Source organism: Patagioenas fasciata, chromosome W (genome assembly GCF_037038585.1).
Source record: "Patagioenas fasciata isolate bPatFas1 chromosome W, bPatFas1.hap1, whole genome shotgun sequence".
Lineage (NCBI taxonomy): Eukaryota > Metazoa > Chordata > Aves > Columbiformes > Columbidae > Patagioenas > Patagioenas fasciata.
In genome coordinates, this window is record NC_092559.1 from 322,819 (window position 1) to 343,495 (window position 20,677).

Consider the following 20,677-nt stretch of genomic DNA (forward strand, 5'->3'; position numbering starts at 1 on the left):
TAGAGTGGCAGGCAGCACAGCACGGGATGAGGAGCAGCTCGTCCGGCCACGCTCCGCTCCGCACTCTAAAACGTTTTGGCCTCGTCCCGTCTGAGCAGAGAGAGAGGGGCCATTGGAATCTCAGCGGCAGAGAGGGGCCATTGGAATCTCTGCGGCAGAGAGGGGCCGTTTGGAATCTCTGCGGCAGAGAGGGGCCATTGGAATCTCTGCGGCAGAGAGGGGCCATTGGAATCTCTGCGGCAGAGAGGGGCCGTTTGGAATCTCGGCGGCAGAGAGGGGCCGTTTGAAATCTCGGCGGCAGAGAGGGGCCGTTTGAAATCTCGGCGGCAGAGAGGGGCCGTTTGAAATCTCGGCGGCAGAGAGGGGCTGTTTGGAATCTCGGCGGCAGGCAGCTCCTCCCCGTGCGGTGCCACCCGTCCATGTACTGGGTGTTGTTGGCGCACGTGCTGCTCCGGCCGGCTGTTTCCAGAGGGAATCCCTGCCTGGCAGCGCTCTCAGCTCTGTGCTGCTTTGGGTTCTTTTCTCCAGGCAGCAGTCTGTCTGTCCGCTCCTGCATCTGTTACACCTGTGCCTCCGCTCTCCTGCCCTCCAGCCTGTGTCTCGGGTTTGTTCACAGGACCCTCCCTGGGGACCCCTGGTGTGCACCAGCAACACCACGGGACTCATCAGCCCTTCACTGTGAATCCAAACTAAAGTTACCAAACATTCAAGATGTATCATAAGCATCTAATGTCACACTAAGTCAGAATTTCTGTATATGGTGAAACTAAACCAAAAATACCAAGGCAAAGAACGGCACTATTTGGGAAAGTCGAAGTTTTCCTCCTCACACCCCTCAGCATCTCCCGGGCCTGTGGGTCGTTCCCGAGGAGCAGCACAGGCGGTCCTGCCGGCCCGAGGGGCCTGGGCGGGAGGTCAGTTTGTCCCAGCACTGTAGGCTGAACTAAATCAGTGGAACATTGCAACCTTGGGTTTGGTTGAAACGAGGAAGCTCATCCGGCAGTCGCAGAAGGGAAGACTTGTTCCGCGGAGCCGGTCCGGTGGGCAGAGGCGGGTGCTGAGCACAGAGGCGGGTGCTGAGCACAAAGCCCAGCGGGAGGGCTGGCAGGGGATCATCAGTGTGAGCAGAGCGAGCACACCCAGCACAGACACGGACCAGTTACTTCAGAAAACGCGTCGGGAAGTGGAGACTTGAGAGACGTAAACTTGATTAACAGTATCAAGCATGCAGATCAAGTGCTCAGAAACGAAGGGATGGGGTTCCATAAAATTCCAGGGTGACAGATTTTAAAAGGACAACGGGACTCTCGGATGCGCTGTGTCGCTGTGTTCCCTGCCCTGTTGCTATCTGCAGGCCTTTAAAACAGTATAAAAAAGATTTGGCGTTTATGTGACAACAATCACTACCACGACAGATGCCAAAATGAACATTTTGGAAGGACAGAGGCCCTTCTATGTTTAAATTGTAAAACTCTTACTGCAAAATACTGGTAAATAAGAAACTTGTTGATTTGACAGGTTATTTCGTAACTGCTCCAGCAGTTCTTGGGCTGTTTAGTGTTAGAGATGTGTGGCGCCACAAGGGACCGTTGTGTGTAGAAATTCTTATGTACTAATATTAATGCAATTTTTTAATAATTTTATTTTAGACTAGATGCGGAAGGGTCACAAATCTTCGACACAGCGGAAGTATGTGTTTGAAGAGTATTTTCAGAATTCTAATCTGATAGACTGATCTGATTGCAGAGATTTGGTTTAGCTGTCCTGAACTGAAATTACTCTTTTTTTGTTTTAAATCCAAGCGCTGATTTGATTACATGAACAGAAATCATTACAGTTTGTCTTCATTAAATCTAAACAAGGGAAATGGGGGAAATGTTTTGCTAACTGGTTTTCCACGCTGGTGGCAGTTTCTGCATTGACGTACCTTACCCAATCCATGCATGTGACAAAAATGCGTTTTGTGAAATCTCTTTACAGATTTGCGGAGGACTTAAGCATTCCTTTTACAATCGATAGAATATCCTCTGTCGACCCTTCTGTCTGTTCTGTTGTAATGCCATAAAAACATGTTCTGACTTCATATCTCTTAGATTTTCATTAAGTTTGGGAAATGTCTTTTCTTACTTCCTCATATGCAAATCTCTTCATGTTGATTCTTACTGGGTTATTTAAATTGCCGGAATAACGTGGTTTTACCTGGTTGTATGTATGTTTATCCCTTCACTTGCTTGCCAACGAGTGTTTATTGGTTTCTTGCAGCGCTGCTTTGCCGAGGCTGACCTGACTCTTCTCCGCTCTCTTGCAGCTGCGTGCATTGCAATGTTGTTTACTCTGACGTGGCGGCTCTCAAGTCTCACATTCAAGGTTCTCACTGTGAAGTCTTTTACAAGTGTCCTATCTGTCCCATGGCATTTAAATCTGCTCCCAGCACACACTCCCATGCCTACACACAACACCCGGGTATCAAGATAGGCGAACCAAAGTAAGCAAAATTCATCTTCTACTGCACTTGCCTGCGTTTCAGTAACCTGTGAAATTGCATTCTGTCCTGTGCTTGTAACCCTCAATGTCACGTACTGTACAGCCAGCAGTTTGTCATCCCGTTGGTAACATGTGGGGTTTGTGTAATGTTTTTATGGGTTTTTAGCTGGTGAATTATTTGGCAAAGGTTAAATTGCTATGAACGTAGCAACAGCAGTTCTTTAAACACTGCATTCTACAGGAGAGTAACGCAGTGGTGACAGAAGCGGGTGGGACGGGCAGCTAGCGTGTTGCTCCTGCTTGGTTTTTAATCTGCTTAGCTCATCTGCACTTTTACTGTGAATTAAGATAATGTGATTCCAAAAAGAACTGCTAGAACTCGTCAGGTCTGATGCAGTCATGTTCCTAACATCTGATTGAAAGGGTGGGAGAACTGGTTTTATTTGGTTATTTTGGTTTTGTTCTTTCCCTTCGGTGCCCGCGGTCCCCTCTGTGCCAGGGTTGGTGTCTCGGTGCCCACGGTCCCCGCTGTGCCAGGGTTGGTGTCTCGGTGCCCACGGTCCCCGCTGTGCCAGGGTTGGTGTCTCGGTCCCGGCTGTGCCGGGGTTGGTGTCTCGGTGCCCACGGTCCCGGCTGTGCCGGGCTTGGTGTCTTGGTGCCCGCGACCCCGGCTGTGCCGGGCTTGGTGTCTTGGTGCCCGCGACCCCGGCTGTGCCGGGGTTGGTGTCTCGGTGCCCGCGGTCCCGGCTGTGCCGGGGTTGGTGTCTCGGTGCCGCAGTCCTGGCTGTGCCGGGGTTGGTGTCTCGGTGCCCGCAGTCCTGGCTGTGTCGGGGTTGGTGTCTCGGTGCCCGCAGTCCTGGCTGTGCCGGGGTTGCTGTCTCAGTGCCCGCGGTCCCGGCTGTGTCGGGGTTGCTGTCTCAGTGCCCGCGGTCCCGGCTGTGTCGGGGTTGGTGTCTCGGTGCCCGCGGTCCCGGCTGTGTCGGGGTTGGTGTCTCGGTGCCTGCGGTCCCGGCTGTGCCGGGGTTGCTGTCTTGGTGCCCACAGTCCCGGCTGTGCCGGGGTTGGTGTCGGTGCCCGCGGTCCCCGCTGTGCTGGGGTTGGTGTCTCGGTGCCCGCGGTCCCCGCTGTGCCGGGGTTGGTGTCTCGGTGCCCGCGGTCCCGGCTGTGCCGGGGTTGGTGTCTCAGTGCCCGCGGTCCCGGCTGTGCCGGGGTTGGTGTCTCTTCCTGGATTAAGGTAGAACCGATTCCGGCTGTGTGTGCAGCCGGTGGTTTGCTGGTGACAGTAACACGGGGCGCAGTTGGAAGGCTCCGCTGGGGTCTGTTTTGATGGTGCCGAACACCCCAGGGCTCTGTGGAAGCCCCTGGGAGCCGCAGGTGCCAATGGACAGGACAATCAGGCTCCAGATCTTATCAGTCACAGACCTCTTTGTTCTGTCTCCCTTCCCGCTGGCAGGAGTGCAGTCCTGGGAGTAGATACTCAAGGATTTTACTCCCTGTTGTTTCTCTGGAGTGCACAGAGCGCATGAGTACATTTTAACGACTTGAAGACTCAATAAAGTAGAAGACAGATGAGAAAAGCAAAGTACCATGTAGTGTAATAACCAGATTTCAGTAGAATTTGGTTTACCACTGTTTCTTCTAACACGTGAACAGATGATTTATTCTTCAGGGTGTTTAAACCTACATTAAGGCAAAATGGCAGCGAACTTACTGTTGCTGGTACCAGACTAAGGTATTTCCACCCAGGGACAAATGATACCTTGATTTAATTCAGGGCAGTATCTGCAGTGAGAGGCTTTGAAATACCAGCATTTAACTTAAAACTTGTTTCAGGTTCCGTAGGGCTCATTGGGGAAAACCAAACGATTAAGATCAGCATTTCTGTTAGATACTTTACACAGGAAAGACGCAGATTTCTTGAATTGTGCTTGGATCTGCTGAACTGTTTGTGATAAACTTTGTAAATTAAGTATTTTGCATTAGTTTTCTTTCCGTAGAGATGTGCTTGTAATTGTATTCTTTTATTAATTATTTTTCTTTCTAAAAATAGTAAAAAATAATTATGAAGTACTACTGTATTGTGATCACAGAATTCGTAGTTGAGTGCTTCTCTTCAGAAGTGCTGTTTTCTTTAAATTGGCCGTTTTTAGTGAAGCTGCTGTCTGAAACGCATTCAGCTTAGGAGGCCGTTCCCAGTCTGGCGATGTGCGTAGGCTTCGCAATTCAAAAAGGAAATGTTTTTGTTGTTTAAATGAGTTGTTTCTTAGGATATTTCTCGCATGTCTTGGTCAAGGTGACATCACATGTTTGTGACGTGGCTCAAATTCTGGGTTATCTGCTGTAATGTTCTGTGTTACAATCACAGAACGGCCCAGGCTGGAAGGGACCCCAAAGGGTCGCTGGGCCCGCATTCCGTGGGAAGGGGCCGCGATGGGACTTTGTGGCACCCCGTCCAGCTGTGTCCGGTGACGGGGACTCCACAAGTCCCTGGGGAGCTTGTTCCACTGAATTCTTGTTCTCACTGTAAAGGATTTCTTGTATCAACACGAAACCTCTGCCGGTGCAACTTGTACCCATTGCTCCCTGTCTTCTCCCTGCGATGTCTTACCAAGAGAGACCCTCGGTCTCTCTGTGGCCTCCCCATAAGCACTGAGCACGGTGACGAGGTTCTCCCGAGCCTCCTCTTCTCCGGAACAAGACACCCGGCTCTTCCCTCTGTCCCCCAGCGCTCTGGTCACCTTCCTGCCCCTCCTTGGGACCCTCTCCAGTCTGTCACGTCTTTCTTGAGCTGCAGACACTGCTCCAGGCCTGGCCTGGCCAGCGCTGTTGTGTTTGGGGAATACGTTCCCGGGTACTGATCTGCTGCTGGGTCACCGGGTCCCGGGTCCCGTCGCGAGGGCCGTGTCTCAGGAACGCGCTCCCGCGGGCAGGGCCGTGTCCTCTGGCGCTTGCTGAACCGCGGGATTTACAGTCGCATTGCAGATGGTGCTTTCAGAACAGAGACGGTAAATTATTTGGTGTATGAAAAATGAAGTTTATGTGCAGTGATTCTCAGTGGGATGAAATCAGATTATTTAATGTAGGGAAATGGGTCTTGTATTTCAGCTTAGTGAGGCTCCCTCCTGTAGCATACCTAAGATGCTACATGTTTTTTTGGGAAACCAGAGCTTTATGTGATTTTCTTTTGTCAGTACACAGCGTAACTTCATAGGAGAGGCACCACATTTTTCATGGCTGATCTCTCTTGCAGGGAAGACGACTGACAGTAAAATCACTGCCTTAAATTGATGTGAGGTACATGAGGTGAAACTGCGTTTTAGAAACCTGGGGTTTCTTTCTTACCACAAAAATAATATTTTTCACAGTTACCGTGATTAAGTGTACCATTTTTCATGATTTCAAATATCCGGACTGGCCGAATGGCTTGGACATTGGAGCAATGTCCCTGTCCTTGCCATCTCCCAGCAGAGTGCAGAGCGGTCTTCACAGCGCTTGAGCAGTGAACTATTGATAATTCCTTAGGGGGATACAGGAAGGACCTGGAACACTGATGTGGGCAACGAGGAAGTTCAGCATAGCAAGCAGGGTTTGCTTGGCTTGTTCTAATGGAAAGCTGTTCAGGACAGAGCTCAGCCTGTAACCGCTGGGGTTCGGAAACGCGGTGCTTCCGAGGAACAGAATTATTGACTGCGTGTAAGCAGATGCACAAAGGGTTGCAGGTTGAGTGGCTCGTCTAGTGACTCGCCTTTAGTTGCCACGAAAATAATTCTTAATACTATCAAACATACAGATAATTAAAACCAAGAAGCAAAGTATGAAGTAAATAGTTACCTAGAATGCAATTGAAACTATACTTTTCCTTATAAAATCCTCAGCAGAATGAAACAAGCTTCCAAATATTGTCATGCAGCAGTTGTTACAGCATTTAGATCAGAGGATTGTTTCTGGTTTCCATGTGGTTCTTGTCTGTTGGACAGACACTGACAAGGATATGCTAAAATACAACTATTTTCAGATTGTTTAATAACTGTCTTAGGATTTTGTGATATAGGATTTTGGCTATCATATTCATTTTCAGGGACTATGCTTTTAGTGTCCGGTTCTCACCTAGTTCTTTGTTCATGAGTGTATCTATTTCTAAAGTACCTTTGAAATGATGTTACCGGATACGTTGCTCTGCCAGTTACACAGCTACTGAACCACAAGTGGCTTCTGTTACGGCTTTCTCTGTGGACGCTGCCCGCAGGCGGGGTTTGGCAGCGGGGAGGGGGAGCCGCGGTCCCGTGGTGTCCCTGGTGTTTGCAACGCTCAGAAACGCCACCCTGCGAGGTTTCAGCTTCAGAGCACTCGAGTCCAGGCTCAGCACTCACGGCGTTCCAAGCCATACACACTGCCAAAAGTAAATGTATCTTATTAAATCTTGGTGTATTACCAGTGATGATCAAATCACTCACTCCCTTAAAACATATTGCCTTTGCAACCCAAAACAGGAGTATTGTCCTTTGGTTATAAAGTGAGTTCAGAAACCGAAGTCACTCCAGAGTATCTCGCACAGATGTTGGTGTTGCACATGTAACTGCCGTATGCTGTTGTTTGCACTTTCTAATGATTTTTGTTCTGTTTTTCTGGGTTTTGTACTGCTCCCGTATTTTGAAGTTGGAGGATGTTTTGAATTGGTTTAATTTTAACGTTTTTCAGGCAGTGTGAAATGATTGCTTGAACATGTCAGATCTCTGCTCAGAAAACAGTTAACATCTTGATTCTTGCAAACAGATCATCAACATGACTGATGTTGTTTATTGTACTTCTGTTTTTAGAATAATATATAAATGCTCTATGTGTGACACTGTGTTTACTCTACAACCTTTGCTCTATCGCCACTTTGATCAGCACATTGAAAACCAGAAGGTGTCAGTTTTCAAGTGTCCAGACTGTTCTCTTCTGTATGCACAGAAACAGCTTATGATGGATCATATCAAGGTGTGTGGGCATCTTCTCTTCTTTCATTTGTAGATACATTTGTCATGCAATATATGCTGTGAGAAAATACTGTAAAAAGGCACAGAGTAACAAGGGCTCTGCTGAGAGAGAGAGAGATTAACAGTGCCAAGAGAGTAATCTCTGAATAATGTTCTCAAATGTTCAGTGTTATATTCCATATGATCCTCAGCATACCTGTGATGTAATCACTAACCCAGTTTGTCTGTATGAATGTTCATTTTGGTATCCTAGGAATATCTCAGTGTATTGCACTCAATAGGCCGTTTGATCAAAATAATAATGGATATAGTCCGATGCCAATAAGTACTGATTCTTGTTTACAGTATCTAAGTATTACTCCAGTTAGGAGCTGAGGATGTTTAGTACACTGTAAAGTCAAACCTTCGATGTTCAGAACGCACCAGGAGGAGCCGGAATGGTTCCTGCGTAGATGTGGAGGTTATTGGTGTGCTCACGGACGAACCCGAACTCATGCATGCTTTAAAAAACTCGAGCTGGGTTTTCTCATCAATAACCTTATAACTGAAGAAGATTTACTGTCATCCTTGCAAATGATGTTACTAAGAATCAGCAGCCCCCTGGCTATAATTTGTTAGCTGGATATTTTAAATACACTGTTCTACCTTGTTTTATATATACCGAATCTGTCAGCAGTGCTGAAATTTCTTAGGCCTTACTGACGTGATCTGGTGCCTGGTAACAGTCAGAGTTATTCACACCACTGCACAGTGTTACAGTCCAGAACGGGAGCTTAGTTCAGGGGTTTCTCTTGCAGCGACGCTTGAGACTCAGTACCATTTGAATACAGACTAGTGGAAAACCAGACGTCTCTCCTGTCTGCTGTAAGCATCCTTTTGCGATTTAGTCTCCACTATGGTGCTTGTCACCTCAGAAATGTCTGAAGTCGTGTTGGGAACAAGACCACAAGCCTTGAGAAAACAGTTGGTCTCCAGGCCAGTCTTGAGCTCGAGGAGAGGACAGGGAAGGGCTGGCCCACGACATTCAGAAAGACAAGGACCAGGCATTTTCTTTATTTCTGAGCCAGTTCACGTTTACTGTGGGAATCGTCTTACGTTTATGCCAGGTACTGTAAAGGGTTCTCTTTTGGCTCTAGGGTTCCATGCCAGTATTTCAACTAGTGCTTTTTAGCATGTTTCACTAGAAATGATTCAGACATTTTTGAGAACAAAATTAGAGGATTAGAACGTACACGTGCAGCAACAGTATTACTGCTTTCAGTCAGAATTGCTAGTGCTTTTACACTTGGGACGTGTGTATTGTAGCAGGGACAGCAGCGGAGGAGTATCAATTGGGCCTCAGTTAAGGGGGAATGAAAAGACCAGTAACTGGGCATAGGTGTAAACAGAGAAGGACTCGGGCAGAGGAAGAGTGCCCGACAAGGGCAGCGCGCGGCCCCGCTGCACAGACCTGGTTAGGTGGTTGGCTAGACGTGAGCCATCAACACAGAGGAGGCCTGGATGGAAACAGAGGAGAACAGAAGGAACCTCCGGAGGTCATTTAGAGCTCCAAAGATAACCTAGAATAATTCCTGCAGATACGAATGTTTCTTACTGGCAAAGCTAAGTCTCACTTTCCCGTAACGTCTGGTTCCAGAACATTTCCAAGAGCCAGTGGGAACCCGGCAGAGCTCTGGGCTGGAGAGGCAACGCTCCCAGTCCTGCTGGTGGGAAGTGCTGTGATCAGTGGATCCATCCATGCTCTGATGCTTTTTGGTTATTTTCAAATAAGAACTTGAAATTCAAGTATTGGATTTAAAAGGCATTTAGAAAGTTGAGCACGAACGTTTTGCATGCTGGGATGGGACTTCCAGGTCAGTGTCGAGTTGCCTGGAAGTGTAGGACCCTCCATGTCCACAGGCTGTGGCGCTCTCTGCGTGTCCGGCCGCAGGGACGCTGGAGCAAACGCCCCCGTCCCACACAGCTCCGGGCTGCTCTGGAGCCAGGCAGCTGGGCCCGTGCGCTTCGCTTCCCAGGAGTGTTTTAGGGTTTTAATTACTGACTTTTCTTTTAGAAGCTGTTAAATAGATGAACATGTTCCACAGATCAGGGCGATATTTGCTGTAGAGCCAGCAGGTTGTCCCAGAAGCCACAGGATTTCTGAAAGAACTTAATAACGAAGTATTTTACTGGAGTATTGGATTTGTATCTGTGCTTTCTCAGAATCAAGAATGTACTGAGTGTTATTTTTGTTTCTGAGATTACCCGTAGGACCAATAATTACGTTAGGGATGGCTGGTGTTGCAGATGTCAGAGACCTTGGCCGCGGGCCGCACGCTGGACCGCGTGTGAACCCACTGCTCGCTCTGCTCAGGCGCAGCTGCCGCCCACACTCCCCGATCCAGTCAGCTTTGGGCAGGCTCGGGTACCCCGCGCTGTGACACGGGCTCCAAAAACGGGGCAAGGAGGAGGTGGAGAAGTCCTTCCCTTCTCCTCAGTGTTCAGTTAAATGGAGGAACAAGCGGGCGAGGAAGCGTCAGTGCCGAGAGCTGCGGCGTGTGCCGCGCAGCGCTCAGCTGGCCCTGCTGCCAGGGGCTGCCAGCACTGCCACCCCGCTTAGGCTGCTCCTAACCTGGAGTCAGGCAGGGCCTAACACTGGTACATGCTAAACAACGGAGTTGCCTTTTCTTGTCTTGTTTACCAATATGCCAAGTCAAGACTTGTCAGAAATCTCTGGTCAGGTAGTTTGAAAGGAGCATGCTCAACCGTTCTAGGTAAGTGAAGCCAGAAATGAAGCCTGACATTAAGTACTTCTTGAGCCCTTTTTTCTTCCTTAGGAAGCAACAATGTAAACCTAACATACAGTGTCTTTTTTTAGTGAAAATACCTAGCCGCTGAAGAGAACTCTTCAGCTAAGCATGATGGCTGTTACTGCTCTTGGCTAATTTCTCTTTATGGGAGGCCTTGCCTTTACTTAATCATGTTAAGAATGTGATCTGATAATAGTGTGACAAAGGAGTAAATGAAGGCTTTTGATTTGGATGGTCTTTTCATTTTTTCAATACAATTGTACCTGTCTATGTTAGTTTTGTACCTTTTTTTTTTTTCTCTTTTATTGTAGTCTATGCATGGAACTTTGAAAAGTGTTGAGGGGCCACCAAACCTGGGGATAAATCTGCCCCTCAGCACCAAACCCACAACCCAGAACTCAGCCAGTCACAACAAAGAGGACACAAAGGCTGTCAACGGAACAGAAAAGCTGGAGAAGAAATCTGCTTCTCCCATGAGGAAAGCAGAACCCAAGAAAGTGGCCAATCCTGGCTGGACGTGCTGGGAGTGTGACAGGCTCTTCACTCAGAGAGACGTTTACATCTCCCACATGAGGAAAGAGCATGGAAAGGTAAATGAATAATATTCAATTACAAAAACGTTAATTAAACTTGAAATATGAAGTATTGTTTTTCAAAATTCAGTCGTGGTTTTGCAAATAATTCCTTTAAGTTCCATGGTTACTCTTCTCCAGTCTTACATGGATTTAATCTTCCTGTCTTTGGCTGCTTAGTTTTTGTCATTTTCTGCATAGTTCTATTGAGAAAATCCATGCACTCTTGCTCAATTGTAGGCTTCTTCATCCTGTACCAAAACTTCTTGGAGGTGGAAAGAGTGAAGGGTGTTTCAGGACCTCATCCGAGTCATGGAGTCTGATCCAGGTTCTCGCTCTTTGTGCCTCCTCGGGTCCCTCTCTTGAGCTGTTCGACTGGGCAATGCGGTTTTGCTTTCTGGGCGCAGTGAGGGCCGCACCGCGTTTCACTTTAAAGGCAGATTCCGAGGTCAAGCTGTTGCTCTAAGCTGACACTTGTACGTTCAGCCAACAAGTCAGGCGCGCTGAACATGTTGAATTTTGAATTGAAAGCAGCGGGATTGGTGATGGATTTGAAGTGAAGTACGGGGATGCTGTATGAGCGTACATTCCCGTGTCTCACTTTAAATGCGTCCCCAGTGGCTGTCCCTGCGGCACCCCCAGCTTTCCCAGCCGCTGGCACTGAGAACCCCCAGGTCGGCGGTGCTGAGGCGGTGCTGGGCCCCCCCGCCTCGCTCTCACCTCCCTGCGCTGGGAGCGGAATCGAACTGAGGTGCCGTGCTGCACTGCAGTGACAGAGCAGAGCGTCTGGGTGGAAAAAAGTCATCCTGAGTGAAAATCTGTTGTTTTTAGGATGCTAATATGCTATGGTAAATGATAACACATTTCAAGAGGTTTCTGTGGTCCTTCAGATTACAGTGCTTATGTCTAAAGCTGTTGTGCAAATTAGTTTATTCTGCTTATAAACATTTAATGGAAAAGCTGAAAATGGCAGTGTCTCACCTCTAACTTGTCCTGAGGACTCTGACCGGAGGCTGTTCCCAGGCTCTGTGTCCCTCAGCAGCTCCCGCTCTCCTCCAGCCTTGCTGCCGCACAGCGACTGCACCGCCAGCCCCTGCAGCGACACAGAACCAAGCGCTGTGATTCACAGAACCACATTTCCTCTACCTGGTTCTCCTTTTACAGCCTGAGGGCATGAAAAGCAGACAAACAGCTGACACCATGTGGTCGCCATTTGATTTCTTCAATTGCTTTAAAAGACAATTTTTGCATTTCTGTCCATTGAAGTCACCGATGAGCTGTTAATCTCTTCCATTTTGAGCCTAGCAGGTATACTCCTGACATTTCTGCTGGGCAGGGTCTCTAAAGAAACTCGGACAATGTGTCACAGCCCCTGTGGGATGCTTGTGCAGTGAATACTTGTTCCTGATCTTGTAACTCATGCAATCATAGTTTAGTTTTTTGTCTACATCAGTCTCTTTAGCAGCACGTAAACTGTCGGTCTACTCTGTTTTGCCTGTTAGTTCAAATATTACCACATCAGTGCTTTTACTGGCAAGGAAATAAGTGTGAGACCAGATGCGTTTCACATCGATGCCATTTTCAAAAACAAAGCCGCATAACCTCCCAATGGAAGTGTCACTGCAGAGTGAACTAGAGTGGTTTCCAGTCTGATCACCTCTGCATCAGAGTGGCATGAGGCATGTCAAATAAGGTTAGTAGCACATTGATAATGCTTTCTAAATATTAGCTTTAAATATGTATCTTTCCGATGTTTAATAAGAACATGCAACGTTACTTCAGGAACAACCCTTGCCATCAAATATTAGATAAGTGTTGCACTCAAATCCTGGCCTAAAGGCTTGTCTCATTGCTTGCATTTATGTCCTATTTTTAATCCCCGTTCAAGTGGTTCCTCAAATAATGGGGGACATATATATATTAAAACGAATAGAGATTCACCCATTTCTGAAAGACATGGAGTGTTAAAAGGCCAGTTGCTACGTTCCTTGCTGACCTTTTGAAATTTTCAGTAGTTGTTGAGTTTCAAAATTACTATATTAAAAAACTAAACATCTATGGATACATTTTATTGTAGAGAGACTAGAAATGAGCATAAGATAACCAAGTATGTGAAATGGGTCTAATAAATAATGGAATTAATTTATAGACTGTTTTTCTTCAGAACGATAGGTGTGGGTTAAATGCTCTATAATGATCTATGGAGAATGTTTGTTAAAAACTTACGTAAGCAATTAATTAACTCTTCACAAAGTCCATTGGCATGTAAAGTATTTGAAGATGATGGGTTTCAAAATTCTGATTGCTGCTTTTGCAGGATCAGAGTGCAAGTCTGGAGCTGCAGCGCTCGCAGGTGACCCAGGCTGGGCTGTTCAGAGGTGCTGCCGCGTGTGTCCTGGCTGGACGGGGCTGTTCAGAGCAGAGGTGCTGCCGCGTGTGTCCTGGCTGGACGGGGCTGTTCAGAGCAGAGGTGCTGCCGCGTGTGTCCTGGCTGGACGGGGCTGTTCAGAGCAGAGGTGCTGCCGCGTGTGTCCTGGCTGGACGGGGCTGTTCAGAGCAGAGGTGCTGCCGCATGTGTCCTGGCTGGACGGGGCTGTTCAGAGCAGAGGTGCTGCCGCGTGTGTCCTGGCTGGACGGGGCTGTTCAGAGCAGAGGTGCTGCCACGTGTGTCCTGGCTGGACGGGGCTGTTCAGAGCAGAGGTGCTGCCGCATGTGTCCTGGCTGGACGGGGCTGTTCAGAGCAGAGTTCTGCACCTCCCGACTCGCTGGAAGCGGCTGCACAGACAGGTTCCCGTGGCTGTGTCCCCTGAGCTGGCCGAGCGTGAGCCAGCCCTCGGGTAGGAAGGGCTGGAGCTGCCTTGGCCTGACTGTCTGCCTGAGCTGAACGGTGCTGTTTGGAGAGGAAGTTCTTGGTCCAGACAGAGGTGGTTGTGAGCAGTCCGGACAGCTCCTGGCTTGGAACTGCCTGGTGTGTGTCTGCGCTCGGCCCGGCTGATGTGCTGAGCTCCCCACAGCTCCTGTGTAGGTGTTCCTATGAAAGGACAGATGTTTTCTAAGCAGGAATTGCTGTACATCTAACTGAACATCCTCTTTCATCCTGTAAAGACAAGATGCTGTACGACAGGTTATCCTGCACCCAATTACACAACTGATTATTTAGTTCTTTTGGTGTTGGCTGCCACTGGTGAAACTAATGCTTCCCAAATCCTGTTTGGGTCTCTATCCGGAACCTTGCCGGCACATCCCGAGCAGGGGTGGTGTGGTGGGCGGGACGGGGTCCAGCTGAGCGCGGTCCTGCGCTTGCTGCATCCTTACCTGAGCTTGTCTGTGCAGCACAGTGCGAATGGCTTCATGTTCTATTGTATTTCATAAATTCTTTGACTGCGTTGCAGTCATAAGCATACTGCAAACCCAGAGCGCAAAGTGTATTAGCATTAATGAGCACGCACTGTGTGTAAACACTGCCAGGTTTTCACCTGTAACAACTTAGGAGTGAAATATGTTGATTTAATTGGCCTTTAAACATGAAAAGGAGGTCTAGGTTGAGCAGTACTGTGCCTCTAACAGCACTGACTAGCTCTGGTAAAATTACCATCTCATGTTTCCTAATGAGCTGCTTCGCATTTGCACGGACGACCTTTCAGAACTGCTTTTCTTTCCTTCCCCCACACTCCGTGTGATTTTGGTCTCGATAGCGAAAGGTCTCTCATCTCAGTCTAACAGCTCCTACTCCTTCAGCCATCCCAGACACCACTTTTTCTCCTGTGCAAACCTTGCGCCGTTCACTCCGGACTTTGGGGCACATGCTAAGGGTCAGTGATGACACGGGCTCCGTCATCCCCGCTGGCGGGGCTGGGGCTGTTCCTCAGCATGGAGCCGTTGGGGAGAACAGGAACATGGACATCAAATGCAGCACTTGGAGCACAAGGGGAAGATGGATGTTTTTCAGTTCCTTAAGCATTTCCATGTGGCTTGAGCATGTTAGTATTTAGGACTGAGAATTTTTAAATTATTATTATTATTACTGGTGAACAGGCACTAGAGCTGACTCTTGTAATATTACAATGTCCATGTGGATTATTGCACATCTCCATTGTTTAGGAGCTTATCACTTCCTCAGAAGGCGAGAATAAGTGAGGTTCCAATAAAATTCAGTAATTCTTCGGGCCCAGGACACCTCAATTGTGGCAGGAATTATTATACTGAGTGATACGTGTGGCATCCTGACCCGCACTGGGGTTTTGAAAAGTAAACTGGAAGAGTAATCTGGGAAGGTCTTCAATTAGATTTGTTTGGCCAGCCTTTGGATTTAATTTCCAAGATCTTGTTTCAATTTACTTGTTACTGCCAAAATAGCAAAAAATTACAGATCTGAGCTTGAACAATGGAGTTATCTGCACAGGAAACCTGATTGGGAATACTTCCAGTTCTGTCCTGCAGCTGCTCAGGTTGATCAGATGTGCCCGTTGAACTGAGTTCTGGGGCCGGTGGAGTTCGAGGACAGAACCACGTTGTTCACTCTGTATAGTCCGCAGCTTTGCAGATGTGATCTCTTCAGATCCTGGCGGTGCCGTGGCCACGTGCAGCTGGGGCGACGCGATGGAGACCACTCGTCCTGTTCAGATCCTGCCTCTTCTGTTCCAAATGGAACAGGTGTCCCTCAGGATGCCATCAGGCCTTCTTCACACCTTTCTGAGCCCTGTCAGTGTGTCCATGTCCGTGATGTGCTCTTCACCCCCGCGCAGGTGGCTGATGAGCTCCCTCAGGAACCACGAGCGCAGTTTGGGGATGGGAGGGGAGGTTCTTTCACCGTGAGTCTCTCGCTGTTCTGCCTTTACTGATCCAGAAATGATCCTCTGATCTTCGTGGCTTCTTTGGGGGAGAAGTTCTCTTCGCGCCAGCGCGTGGCACGGGCTCACAGCGGGGGCAGGGTGGGTGTCCCCTGGCCGCACGGCTCTGCGCGGGCCAGGTGCTCTGGGCCCTGCTTGGCCCTGGGGACACGGTGCCCAGCGCGGTAAGTGACGGGTCCTTCCTGTTACTGAAAGTGCACATGCGCTACAGTTACTGAGCTTTTTTAATTAATATATTTTTCTTCTTTTTTCTTTTTTAAAGCAAATGAAGAAACATCCATGTCGACAATGTGACAAATCTTTCAGTTCATCCCATAGTTTATGTCGTCACAATCGTATCAAGCACAAAGGCATTAGGAAGGTTTATACATGCTCGTAAGTTCTACTTTTATTTATTTAGAAACAGAGTAGAAACCAACCATACACGTTGTTAGTTGACTTTCTTTCCTTGATTATATAAAAGCCAGTGTCCCATTCATTCAGTCGAGGCAGCTGTTGAGATCCATGGGCAGGGTTCCTGCCGGCACGGAGCCCGGCGGGCGCTGGGACCGCGCGGAACGGCCGCGGCTGGGGCCTGGCAGACCGGGGCTGCGGTGCTGAGCTGCGGGACGGCGTCTGCAGCGCTCAGCCGGCTTTGCCATGGTCTCTCAAATGTACATCCCATGCTTCTCTCCTACAAAAGCCGGGATTTGTAGTATTTTTCTCATACATAAAACAGTGTGTAATGTCTAAAAATCCTTAGTAATGTTTAAGTGGCTGGAGAGATGATAATTTAATAGAAAAATCTGTCAGATAAGATATGAACTTTCTGTTGTATCTCTTCGTGCAGACACAGGGTGTGAACTGTGGGGTGTCCTGTGCAGGGACAGGAGCTGGACTCCATGATCCCTGTGGGTCCCTTCCAGCTCAGGACATTCTATGAGCCTATGGTAGTTGTATTTGCATGGTGGTTCTCAGTTTTCATTTCAGAAGGCCTGCAGAACTGTCTTAAAAAAACCCCACAAACCCCAGCATTTAAAAAGCTAAAAACCTTAGGAGAGAGACTTGGAAAGAGAGAACTGGAGCTGAGCTTCTCCCCTGCAGCTGGGCGATCCTTCCTCCAGACACCCGTGCGACACGATACAAAGCGAGCTCAGAGAAGGGCTCTTCCCAAAAGCACACAAGGGGCTTCAAGGTGATGCGGCTGGGAGAAAAATCAGAGATTGTGAAAGACCAGTTTGCTCTGGTTACTGGGAGGCTGGAAAGGGAGCCGAGAAGGAATTACTAGTTCCAAGGAAACAAAGTATTTGAATGCAGAATTAAGTGTCATTTGGAGCTAGAATTCATCCTGCATGGAAGGTGATTGCTTCCCCTATGGCATTTAAATTGAGGAGAACTCGGGAAAGTGTCTAATAGAATGTACAGTTTGATGTTAGCAGAGGCCCAGCAAACAACCTCAATGCTCCAAGGTTTTATTCTGACTCATGTGTTGTACGATTTTGGATATTATCTTCAGACAACTTCTCATTTGCTCTAAATTGCTCAAACACTTCTATTTTGTGATCAGTTTCTTAGAACACTTCTGTGCAAGTGATTGGAAAAACATTGTCACTATCTTCAATAGGGTGTACTCCGGTCGTGTTGATATTCGTCAGAATACCACGGCCGTTGTTAAGCTTGGCATGTGAATCTGCGTCTGCTCTGTGCTCATGCAGGCACTGCCCGGATTCCAGACGTACTTTTACCAAGCGGTTGATGCTGGAGAAACACATTCAGTTGATGCACGGCATTAAAGACCCTGATGTGAAGGAGATGACTGAATCAACCAATATGGAAGAAAGGGAAGTGAAAGAAGACGCAAAGGTAATCACTTGGGAGATCCGTGTAGGTCCCCTCAAGTGGAGTTGTTCTTCTGTTGGTGATGAGTGTTAGGAGGAAGGAAAAACTAAGATGACAGCACTGTCCAAAGGCTTGTTACGTGCAGAGATTAACAACAGCTTTTAATGGTTTTTGGCTCTAAGTGATCAAGAACTTCACCTGTGATGGGAAGTCCAAAGCTGACAGCAGAGAACAGAACATGTCTGACATACTATTGTCCTTTACGTGACTCTTTAGGCCAATATATCGTTGTCTTATTTAAGCATTGAAAATACTGCAGCTAAATACACTGTCTTCATAAAGATCACTGAGCATATGTGAGCTACATGGCATGCAGAGGATTCTTGGGGAATATTCGTGTTGAAGAATAACCAGGAGAATATAAAAATGATCGGTTTAATTACTTGTAAAAATTGTGCCTGTTGATCCATCCTTTGGCAATACGGTAGTTTAGTTACTGGCAGTCAGGAGATGAGCTGTCAAGTCAAATTTCAGGCATGGAACAATGTTAAGTAATTCAAACTGTGTTCTAGAGGTAGTGCTTCCCAGTTTCTAGACTGGTATCCTGCGCTCTGTACACAACTCAGTCTCGTTGCTGCGTGGACTGGGTGCAGTTACTCTGCAGTTGCTCAGTTTGTACAGCGTGTTAGATACTGGAGCTCTATCAGAGCTGACACAACAAATCTTATGTGCAATTTATAGTAAAGAAAACCCCTAGTTTTCCAACATGTATAACATGTATTTGCTTGTATTATTTCAAATCTTGTATTTATCAAAGTTGTACTGGAATCTACCAAGGGCAAGTTTTTGAAGTTTGCAAGCTGGAAATAGTTGGGAACAGAACGGCGTGATTATGCTGACGTTGTGTATACCGTTTACGGCTTCTTCTAGGTTCCCAGTCCAAAGCGCAAACTGGAAGAACCTGTGCTGGAGTTCAGGCCTCCCCGGGGCGCAATCACTCAGCCGCTGAAGAAGCTCAAGATAAACGTTTTCAAAGTTCACAAGTGTGCTGTTTGCGGCTTTACAACAGAAAATCTTCTCCAGTTTCATGAACACATTCCTCAGCATAAATCCGATGGCTCTTCGTACCAGTGCAGGGAGTGTGGACTCTGCTACACGTCCCACGTGTCCCTCTCCAGACACCTCTTCATCGTGCACAAGCTGAAGGAGCCTCAGCCGGTGTCAAAACAGAACGGGTCTGGGGAGGATAATCAGCAAGAAAATAAACCCAGCCAGGAGGATGAGTCGTCGGACAGCGCGGCCTCGGACAGAAGGTGCAAAGTGTGCGCAAAGACTTTTGAAACTGAAGCGGCCTTAAACACTCACATGAGAACACATGGCATGGCCTTCATCAAATCAAAAAGAATGAGCTCAGCTGAGAAGTGATCAAGTGATCAGAGCATTTGGGATGCAGAAATCTCTCTCCACATTGGAATATTAATGACATTTTTGCTACAGAAAGTTCAAGGTATTACAGTGTTAACAGTACTGTTCAGGCTGTTGCAATATATTCTGCATAAAAGTGTCCCCGTCACCTCATTGTCTATATCCTCAGACCCACTGAAGCAGTATTTGAGTTCAAGAGAGTTTGTATATATTTAAACTAATAACTTTTATACTCTTTGTTATGTGTTTGTATCAGTATCTAGTGTAAAGTTTGGGCTCTTCTGTTTTGTTCTGGTTTTTATCCTGCTAAGTTCCTTTATCAGAGTTCTGAATGCTGGGGCAGTTCTTAGGTTCTCTCCAGCTGTTTCTTATGCGGATGCTTCTGGAGGGAAGGTGAGCTGTAGGTGCAGAGGCAGGGAAGCAGGCGAAGGGGAGACAAATTCTAAGAACTCGTGCTTCTAAATGCTCAAGGAAGCTTTTAAACTTTCTCTTAAAAGATATATATTTAAAAAAAAGGGAAAAAAAGTAAGAAAAAGTACCACTGCATGTGTAAATGCAGTGCTGGTTTGAGGTGGCAACACCAGAACGGGTGCAGACCCCCTAGAGCGATAAAGTACTTCTGAAAAGTGTAATTGCACAACCATGTATCATGAAGTGATTTTTTTAGGCCATCAGGTGCTTGTGATCAAAGCTCAGATTGTTACAAAAGGGCTGGGCTGCTCTGGATTTAACAAATAAGTTGTAATTAGAGGAATAGGTTGATAAGGGTGTTTTTTGTCATGTAATTTATTGAACGTTATATAGCAGTGAGTACACAGCAGTACGTACTTGCGTTGCCTCTGGCTCACCCCCGCGCCGGGGCTGGCGTTTCCCAGCGCCGTGTGCCCACGCCAGACGCTCTGGTGCTCGGTGCCAGCAGCCAGCACACCAGCTCTGTCGGTTCGGCTGGGCTCCCAGCTCCAGCACAGGCCCCACGAGGCTCGTTCAGCCATTGCAAACGTGGCTCTAACGTCACAAAGTACAAAAAGGTACCATACTGGCCCTTTCATATATAGTTCTCTGTGAGAGTTATATTTTTGGTTTCTTTTTGCATTTTATACCTTGTATGTATCCCTAAAAAACCAATTTTGTACTTTTTTTTAAAACAAATCGTGTATATATAGATAGCTGCATGATATACAGTAGTAATTGTTTGGTTCCTTGAAAGTCTTGCTGCTGTCAGATGTTACTATACACTATGTCCATTACAACTGTATTAAACACATTTCATATGTAAATAAATGTGGAGCATTTTGCCCCTAAAGATTTGTGAGACTCTGTTATTTATCATTAAATTTTAACAGTTTTAAAAATGCAAGTGTTTGAAAAAATATTGATCCTTCTCAGCCACCTCTGTAAAACCCTTAATCACTCTGGAAATTGTGTATCAGATACATTTGTTTGCTTTCCCTGGTCATCCTCGTTCTCAGTTTGGCCTGTTGGCAGATGCTCTTTGTCCCGTCTCTTACCGCACGCGGTGGTCACGAGGCGCCCGTCCCCGTCGCTGCGGGTGCGCTGGCCTCGCCGCTCACCTCCCAGCACTTGTGTGTCGATGTGCGCTGTCAACTGTACAACAAATGGGTAATCACTATGCAGAATGGTGTTTTGTATACAGTGAACAGATAATAAAAGTTAAATTTTCACAGCCATTATTAACACCTTTGTTTACTTTCCCTGCGCGCTGTGCTGCACGCAGCGTGACAGCGGGCGGAGGTTCCCGT

General features: G+C 47.3%; 1 protein-coding gene across 13 annotated transcripts in view; it reads left to right on the top strand.

Moving 5' to 3' along the window:
- The window catches only part of LOC136114501 (zinc finger protein 532), a 36,199-nt gene extending 15,979 nt beyond the window's left edge, over positions 1 to 20,220 (top strand). For 11 of the 13 annotated variants that reach the window (XM_071801680.1, XM_071801681.1, XM_071801683.1 and 8 more), the window contains 6 exons: positions 2,309 to 2,485; positions 7,302 to 7,464; positions 10,564 to 10,842; positions 15,937 to 16,049; positions 17,369 to 17,516; positions 18,423 to 20,220. In XM_071801680.1, the coding sequence (XP_071657781.1) occupies positions 2,309 to 2,485; positions 7,302 to 7,464; positions 10,564 to 10,842; positions 15,937 to 16,049; positions 17,369 to 17,516; positions 18,423 to 18,917 (1,375 nt within the window). In that variant the 3' untranslated portion in view covers positions 18,918 to 20,220. The remainder of the gene's footprint in view (positions 1 to 2,308; positions 2,486 to 7,301; positions 7,465 to 10,563; positions 10,843 to 15,936; positions 16,050 to 17,368; positions 17,517 to 18,422) is intronic. The other 2 variants (XM_065859860.2, XM_065859861.2) reach the window with 2 other exon arrangements.
- Positions 20,221 to 20,677: the final 457 nt, after the last annotated feature.